This window comes from Herpailurus yagouaroundi, unplaced genomic scaffold (assembly GCF_014898765.1).
Source record: "Herpailurus yagouaroundi ecotype Mexico unplaced genomic scaffold, PumYag 188, whole genome shotgun sequence".
Taxonomy (NCBI): Eukaryota; Metazoa; Chordata; class Mammalia; order Carnivora; family Felidae; genus Herpailurus; species Herpailurus yagouaroundi.
This window is the reverse complement of record NW_024412419.1, coordinates 40271152-40279840: the sequence shown is the minus strand read 5'-3', so window position 1 is coordinate 40279840 and position 8689 is coordinate 40271152. Positions and strand designations below refer to the sequence as shown.

The window sequence follows — 8689 nt, the reverse complement described above, 5'->3', positions numbered from 1 at the left end:
CAAAGGAGGAGTCCTGTTACCTCTGAATAAACTTGTCCACTTTGCCTCGTATCACCAATGTGTGCAGACTAGAAATGCAGATTAGGGGTTCAAAACATCTGAACAGACTAGCGATAAGATGTACTCTTAGGTTGGTTTTAAAACTGCAGGGTTTGATTTTGTGGGTGATTAGAATGCTGAAATGGATTAGAAAATCACAGTACACCACTGCAGTAGTTGTTTTGTGATAAATTTTACAGTGCAGTAGACGTGTAGATACACATGTAGAAGTCTATCTGGTCATGATGTAAATTATTTTCCTGCTGGTAATAAAGTTTAAAAACCTTGAAATAGGATATTTCTGAGATAGCCGTCAGTAGGAGCAAGGAAGTTCGGGGCAAGTTTATAGACTCCTTTAGATCAGGTCTTTAGAGGCAGAGTGGCAGTTTACCAAAGGAAAGTTTTTGATTTGGTTGATGAGAGGCAGTGTGTTAATAGAATGGCCAAAATATGAGGTGCACAGGGTCTGGGTAGTGAAGGAATGTCCAGCTAGGCCCAGGAAGCAGCCTAACTGTAAAAACACTGTCCATCTGATCCACACAGCTATGGACTTAGACAATTTGGGACTACTACAGATCAAGCCCAAGAATTTACAGAGCTCAGCAGGATTTCAACCTCTTAAACCAAGAATGTCCAAGAGGAACCAAGGTCTTGATAGAATTTATTCCCAGGGAAACCTAAACTTTGCCACCAGTGACAGTGGGATTTGTTCTTACAACAATGGCACTTCTCCGCTGGCTCTTGGCTCATAACCCCTCCAGAACTCCTTCCTCTTCCTAAAGATCTGGGGCAGTGTCCATACAGCTAGCTTAAACTTAGAAGGCAGTGAAACCACATCACCTACCCATACGCAATGGTAGAGTGGCCAAGTAAACCCTCTTTCTCTCCATCCCCCATCCATTCTTAGGTTCTCCTGCTGACCTCAGGACCCCTAAATGCATCAGGGGGGCCAAAGTAGGGAAGCTGAGCTTTGGTTCGGGGAAATGGTGACCACTGGACCTGATGAAGAGTGATTTGCCTGATAATCCTTTTTATTTCCCATTTATGTATAACTCAAATTATCTGTTCTTCTGCACTGAGTTCAAGCAAGTTACTTTTGATGGGACAACTCATTTGGGACTTGGAGGCTGCTTTTTTCCAGAACCTGTTAAGAGAGCAGAGGATTTATATTAATGCTAAGCAACAGACCATGTGCCTTAAAAAGATGGTCTAAAACTGCATTTTAATTTGTTACATTATTTTGAAACTAAAAAACAATTTTAAAGCAAAGACCAGAGTTTTAATGTACCTGGAGAAAGGAGTTTAAAATGCTGAGGGATGCTATCCTATCACACTCAAGAGGGAGGCAATAAGGTAACCCAATATAAGGCTAAAAATTGATAATGGAAGAAAAATAATGATTTGCTTCACATGATCAAGTCCAAAGTGGCAGAGATTTAGAATTTAAATGAAACATGCTAAAGTGAGTGGCCCTGCCCTCTGCCCAGGGCTATATCCACCTTCTCCCAATCTTGTTCCTTTGGATTCTACCTCCTTGAAGAACTGAGAACCCAAGTAAAGGCCCTTTTCACTTGAAGCATTGCCGAGTTTTACTAGGCACAAGAAAATCCAGGCCAGGCCAAGAATCCCCTTTCAACATACTGGTTTTCCAATATGCAGTGGAGGTAAGGAGGTTTGCTAATGGAACTACTAAAATTTGAAAGCCAGTGGTCTTATTTTGATTTGCAGACCTAAAATAAACCAATCAGTATTCCTAGGAGTTCAGATAATCCCATCTGATGAGAGTTATTTCTGGGCTCCTAGAGAAATTTAGATTTCCTTGTAATTGGTAGTATTTTACCTACTGTATAAATTACAAACACCTTTACTATGACAAACAGGTAAGTCAGCTTTACAAGTTAATGTATTTTGCAATTTCATGCCATTCCAAAGGGGAAGGAAGGCTGAATTTGAGAACAGCCTCATTATCCTCTGGTAAAAATCAGCTCACTGTAACTGCAGAAATTAAGAATCTGCTTAGGAGGAACATAATGAATAGCATTATCAACCAAGGCCAAAATGGGACCAAAATATCCGCAAACCAAAGGGCAAGTGCCATGCAAACTTAATGTAACAGTCCAAATTCAGGGTCTGGCATTCACCCACAGAAATATAAAAATTCATCTCTCCTTCCTCCTCGATGATTTGCAGATACTTTGCTCAGAATAAAAGTGCCTCCTCAGTCTGTGAACACATAAACCCCAACAAAAAATAATTACGAAAAAATTTTTGACAGTGTTGTCGGAATAAAAAATCAAAAGGTAGGGGTTAATGTTTACCCAGTATGGCAGTCGTCTCAAGCTTCAGAGATGTGAACTAAGTTCTCTGGGTTTTATGGCAATCCAGTTTAAATATACCACAAAATTATTCAATCCTTTTTAAGATTCCAGACTCACCACCCCCACTTCAAAAAAGACATATTCAGTCCAAGTACCAGAAAGGAACAAGGTCAATTACCAGTGTTTCAGAACTGAGAACTGTGACCTGTTTTGAGGACTGCTGAAATTAATTTGTGAGTAGAAAAGAAACTGACTTATTAATAGGGAACAGACCAGAAAACAGTACATCACCTGTAGAAAGGGGCTAATAAGCAGTGGTTTGAAAAGTGTTTCATGTACATATACGGGTGTGTATATATTGGGTCCCAAGAGAAAAGACAACTTTTTCTTGTAGCAACTTAAAAGTTTCAGGTACATACTATTTCTGGTGCCTTGTAATCACCAGAATGCCATGTCTCCCATTGTAAATATATTGGCATTTTGGCTTGTACGTCAGTCTTGAGTTTGACCAAACTTGAGTTTGAGTAGGACTCCGTTCACCAGAACCTTCAAAGCCAAAAACACAGACCTTGCACTTTTGGAACCCAATTCACGGCCTGGAAACTGAGTGCCCAGGACTTCCTACTTCTGCTGTTGCCGCTTCTCAAGAAAGTTTTCTGCACATACAACAAACAAGAAATGGCACTTCTTGAAAAGGGATAAGCTGCTCAGTTTTCATCTTTTTGTTTTATTCAGTTTGCTCCAAGGGCAAAATCAATAGTAATAGGGATCACAAACATTATTTTTGAATGGCTCACGAGCCTGATCAGTAAAACCTGAAAAACAGAAAATGTTACACAAGTTGCAAAGAAATCACTCCTGGAGTTCACTGACATGATAGCAAGTGGAAATAATATAAATGCAACAGGTGTTAACATTTAGAACAGTACTTATAACCTGCTCCTTTCTAGACAATTCTGGGACCCTGTTGCAAACCCTTCATATATCGCTGATTCCCATTCACGTAAAATAAGACTTTACAAAACTCTTCCTAGACCTTACTCTTGCTGCACTTGAGTGGTTCCTATTCCTACGGCGCTGGCGTATGCTGTCAGGATTTCCACTATCTGTTTGGTTTCTAGGGTCATTCGGGCCTCCTTCAGCCAGTCCTGGGCCACTCGTCGGGACTCCCCTTTCAGCTGGTTGACAAACTTTGCTGCCAGCTCCAGATCACCATGCTCAATGCAATAGGAGGCATAGGACAGTAATTTAAATGTGTTTATGTCCTCAGGGCAGAGCTCCGCTGGTGGCTTCAGTTGCTGAGGTGGGAATAAGAGCAAGGACTGCAAGTAGGAGAGGAAGTACTGGTATAAGCTATTTCTGGTTTCATCAATCATTGCTACCCTTCGGGCCAGTTTTTGAACAGCATAGAAACGGACTCTAAGGGTCTCTTCGCTGTACACCCCACGGGTCAGGGACTCTGGAGGGATGGCTGCAGTTAAAGCTTGGGCAAATTCACTATCAGAACAGTTGACTCTGATGGCCTCAACTGCACTACCCAGTGGAACAGTGGGCAGGTCTGCAGACGCAGTCTTCATGCTGTACTTTAATGCCTCCACCGAGAGCCACAGTTGGTGGGCTTTTCTGGCCTCCTCCTCAGCAACTGCGTGACCTACAAAGAAAAAACAGGCAAAGAAACACATTTTTCTCTCCATCTGACTAAATGTCCTTCCCATACCTGCAGAGAACTGATGTAGATGTACCTGCACCCTCAACAGGCTAAATCCACACGGTAAATGATAGGGCCAGAGAGAGCCTTTTCCAACCCCACCTGACACTTATTTCTGGCATGTTCTTTCCGAGGAAGTCGGCCTCTTCATGAGGCAACATGGTAAACCTAACTTTTTAGTCAAGCCATGGAGAAAACTGGAAGGATGTATGTGCACAAGCACAAGAGTCTCTTTCCCCTCTTACTGTGACATCCAGAAAAACACACAGTATCTGATTCAAGGATAATTATTTTAGAATGTTTGAGGGAAAAAAACATTTAAATTAGGCTAAGACTATGCTAAGGCCATCAGAAACTTCCTGCAAAGAATGGAAGACTTCGAGTAAACCTAATGGACTACGTGATCTTGAATCTTGCAACTTCCTAGGTGTTTATTTTTATACTTATCTGACAAAAATGGCTCTATAACACCCCCCAAAAAAACCCATTTTATCAACATTCTGTCAGAACATTTCCCTTTCAGTGTGCCACGCTGAAGCCTCAGAATAACTACTGTCCGTTTGGTGGGTGGAATCAGCAAATAACCACTTCCAGACAGGGCTGGACAGCAAGCGTGGGGATACACTGACCTTTTGCTCCACTCAGGGCACGTAAGACATAACCAAAGTGTGCTGGGTAACCTGCCTCGTAAACGGCGATCTCCAGTCTGACACACACACAGTAAATCTTCAAGTATTTAGATTTAATTTTTAGATTCTTTTTAATTTCCTCTCATAAACACCCTATGTTCCAAACTTACCAAATCTGGGCTGATTTTCTCAGAAATGAATAAAATTTAATAGAATGACTTCACAGCATCTTTATGTCCTAATGCTGACGCATGTAACCCATTATCCTAACGAAGAAGTTGGAATGAATAAAATGTAAGAGGCCCGTGTGCTCACTCTGAACAGCCTGTTCGATTCCTCTTAGTCTAGCATAGGCAGTGTTTATATCCAGAGTAAAGTTGTCAATTTGCTCTTGACTGAGGCGACGAAACTGTAATTCCTGTTCAGCGAGTTTCTCAGACAGGTCCTGAAATAAAACATAAACAGTGTACAGAAGAAAGTGATGCTACTTCAATGCATGTCAGTCACTGGGACCCTAAAGTCTACCACCAAATGCTACCTCCAAAAGCAAAGAGGGCCTTTAAAAATCTCAAAACATTTCTCATGAAACTCCTATATTATGTGTAAGATTTCAAAAATTTCCTAAAACTCATAGTTGATGTATGTAATTCCCTACAAATTTACTGACAGAACTTTGTATCAGAGGAAGTAGACCAGGAGAAGAAAGCAATTAAAAACTGAGAAAATACTAACTTTAGAAAGTAAAGTAACTGCACTGCCCCCCAATGTAATAGATTTGCTGTGATTTCCAAACTTAACCTCTCTGGGAAGTTTCCTCAGAAATAAACATCTGAGTGCTGCTACATAACCCACAGGAGATTGTGGAAATAAAGCAGGAGATCTGTGCGTCAAGTATCATCTGCATTTTTGAAACTCACTGTACCAACCCTCCCTAAAACTTGAAGGCTCCAAATGACTAGGACATAGATACAAAACACATCTGCTCAATTACACACAGGTACATCTTTATGTAAAAAGGAGCAGTGTTGCAAAATACAAAAGCCCCACTGCACCAAGGCTGGGTACCATTCGCATTCTTTCCCCATTCTTCCATATCCTCAGAGGGAAGGACACACAGAGGACATGAAGAGGAGAGGAGGCTGAAGGGAGCTGATGAGCTGTAACAGGTCCCCACCTGTTCATATTCATATTTGAGTTCCTGTTCTTGTACCCTAAGGACATCGCGTAAGTGATCAGTGTGGGCAGCAGCCTGTCGGCGAAGCTGTGTTCTCATTTCATTCTCCATGGCATCTCTGACTTCCTCTACCTGTGAAACCACAAGAATGATTACTTCTCATTTCTCCACATTTGCTCTTAGAAAAAAAGACTAGTAGCAATGATGATGGCAGCTTCCATGCCCTGAACCTCTACAACGTACCAAGCATGCGGCTAACGTCCTTGACTTCTCTGACATCGATCAGGGCTGAATGCTGGAAGGGGACTCACTCAGCTATGGCAAAAATCAGATTCCAAACAGGTGTCTTTCTGCCCCAAAATCTGTTTCTCCCAACTGATCAAGCTGCCTCTTATGCAAGGTAAACACTGTCATTTCCTGAATCACACACTCCTTTAAGGATTAACAAATCCTCGAAGTTTTTTTGGAAAAAATAACTACAAAGACTTGGGATCAAACACAGCTTCACCACAATAATTGGGGAATTCATCTTCTCAAGTGTCCATTTTTTTATCTAGGAATAATGCCTAGAGTGAAGTATTAAGAAAATAGATTGATTAATATCTGGTACTTACTCTACAATTTCTCCTAAGCAAAGAACACTGCTCTGAAACTCCTTACTTTACTATGAATTTAGATTCACAAGAGAGCCCAGATCAAAACAAAAATATGAAAAGCCTATCATGTCTTGCCTAACAATTGGCCATATTACAAATTATTTAGTACTGATTACCTGAAATTCATAACTTACTTTTTCCTAGACACAACATTAAGTAAATCCAATCAGTGCATAGATATTTATAAAGTGCCAACCCTGTGCCAGGCAGTGCCTACTATATCCTTGGATACGATGGTGCTCAAGACACACAAACTTTTTGTTCTCCTACAATGTACATTTCAATGAAGTAATAAGTAAACAAAATGGACATCTCAGACTGTGATACTTCTTTTTTAAAAATAAGGCAGTATGAGAAAAAGTAATACAGAGACTCTACATTGAAGAAATAGGAGAAGCCTTGCTGACAGCGTGACATCCAAGCTTAGAACTAAGTGACAGGATTTAAACTTCCAAGTCACAGGACTAGATAAGAGCACTTGGAGATAGTTTAGATGGATAAAAGGTTTCAGAACCAAGGCCAGCACATGCCAATATTGGGGAAGCTGAGCAAAGAAGGGGTCCAAGCAATGGCCAACAAGGTGGGAGAAAGGCCAGGAGCTTGTGGTATCCTAACAGACTAGGGAAGAAAGCACTTCACAGAGGAAGCAGTGCTCAACTGTGCAGCTGAGAGAACAGGAAGGAAGGATGGGTACCTAGGTTCCAAATCAACCCGCAGACACCTATCTAACACATGATGTACCCAGACAGAAAACTAGAGGAGCTGTTGCATCCTTTCTTAACCAAAACACTGGCGGGGAAAAAAATACCTTCAGAACCCAACAGAGAGTCTTTCCGTGGTGCTTTAGGGGACAGGCTCCACAGGGGGAAAGATAAAGTAGATAATCCTGGATACCAAGGGCTTGTTACTTTCTTACACTTCTGCATCTGCTCAACATAAAGGAACGCTGCTCCAACAATCCTTCCCTAGAAGTTCAGGCTAGAACAAGGGCCAAAGCTCCATTCAAGAGGCGGCTGGCATGACTTACATCTAACATTTTAAAGTCGGGACTGTTGGTATTCTCTCTAGAAGCAGATAATCAAGTAGATTCACTTTAAATTTCTCATTTCCTCTACCTTTCTGTCCTGTTCAGCCTGTATCTCACTTCTGTGATGTTCTAACGCTTTTGCCACCGCAGAGTCAAATGCCCGCTTTTCTTCCAGCTTTTGTTTTTCCAGGGCTAATGCAATGTGCTGCTTCTCTGTGGCCTTCTGTTCTGCTAGCTCTCTGTTTAGTTGGTCAATGCGGCGATGTGCATGAGCAATCAGGGAGTTCAGATCATCGGTAGACAGCTTGTCGGCTAAATAGAAAACGACATTAAAATGTTAATGATTTCACCAAAATTACACATCTACAAGGTAACTTGCTTCAACTGATAACAATTTAACAGCTGTAAAGAAACCAAAGGGTAGCTAACATTTGAAGATAGGTTTAGATTCTCCACTGCCATCAGAAATTCATAGCTTGTGTCCAACTAAGGCATCTTCAATCCAGAGCAAAGTAATTTAGTTGAGCCTTCATGTATATAATCTTTTCCAGGAACCCAAATTAATTGAACTAATTATAAATAGGCTCTACAATTCATTACAATTTTGCCTCTAAAGACAGTTTACATATACAATCAGTTCTATACTTTCATTCATGCATAACTATGATCAGTCATAATACGCATCCTAATATTTTTTCTGCTAAAATTCAGATTTGAATTCTGACTCTTCCCTAGTAAGAGTTTTTGTGCCTCTTCCTGAACAGAGGTATTACCTAGAACAGTGATCAGCAGCCAGACTGTCCACTAGAATCCCTTGTAGAGCTTTCTCAAAAGTACACACGCCCAGAGATCCTCATTTAGGCTTAAGCATGTGTTTTGTTTTCAAATCTCACCTTCCACAAGTATTCTGATATGTTACTATGGGTTTAGAGTTACAACTTTAACAGCAAAATACAGAATGAGGGAAATACTACATAATAAATGACTCCACAATAAGAGCAACAGAGAGGCAAAAAACAAAGTGAGGGTTCAGAGATTTACTGACTAAATTCAACATGTATAGCTCCTTTGGGTACGGATTCAAATAAAACAGCTACAAAAATTCATTCTATAAAATGGGGATATTTGAACACTAAAT

The 8689-nt window shown here is 40.8% G+C and overlaps 1 protein-coding gene across 6 annotated transcripts in view; it reads right to left on the bottom strand.

Annotated features, from left to right (window-relative positions):
* Window positions 1–3056: 3056 nt before the first annotated feature.
* The window catches only part of IMMT (inner membrane mitochondrial protein), a 41518-nt gene continuing 35885 nt past the window's right edge, over window positions 3057–8689 (bottom strand). For all 6 annotated transcript variants that reach the window (XM_040496847.1, XM_040496850.1, XM_040496848.1 and 3 more), the window contains 4 exons: window positions 7640–7863; window positions 5869–6000; window positions 5010–5139; window positions 3057–4008 (listed from right to left, as the gene is read on the bottom strand). In XM_040496847.1, coding sequence (XP_040352781.1) covers window positions 3395–4008; window positions 5010–5139; window positions 5869–6000; window positions 7640–7863 — 1100 coding nt within the window. In that variant the 3' untranslated portion in view covers window positions 3057–3394. The remainder of the gene's footprint in view (window positions 4009–5009; window positions 5140–5868; window positions 6001–7639; window positions 7864–8689) is intronic.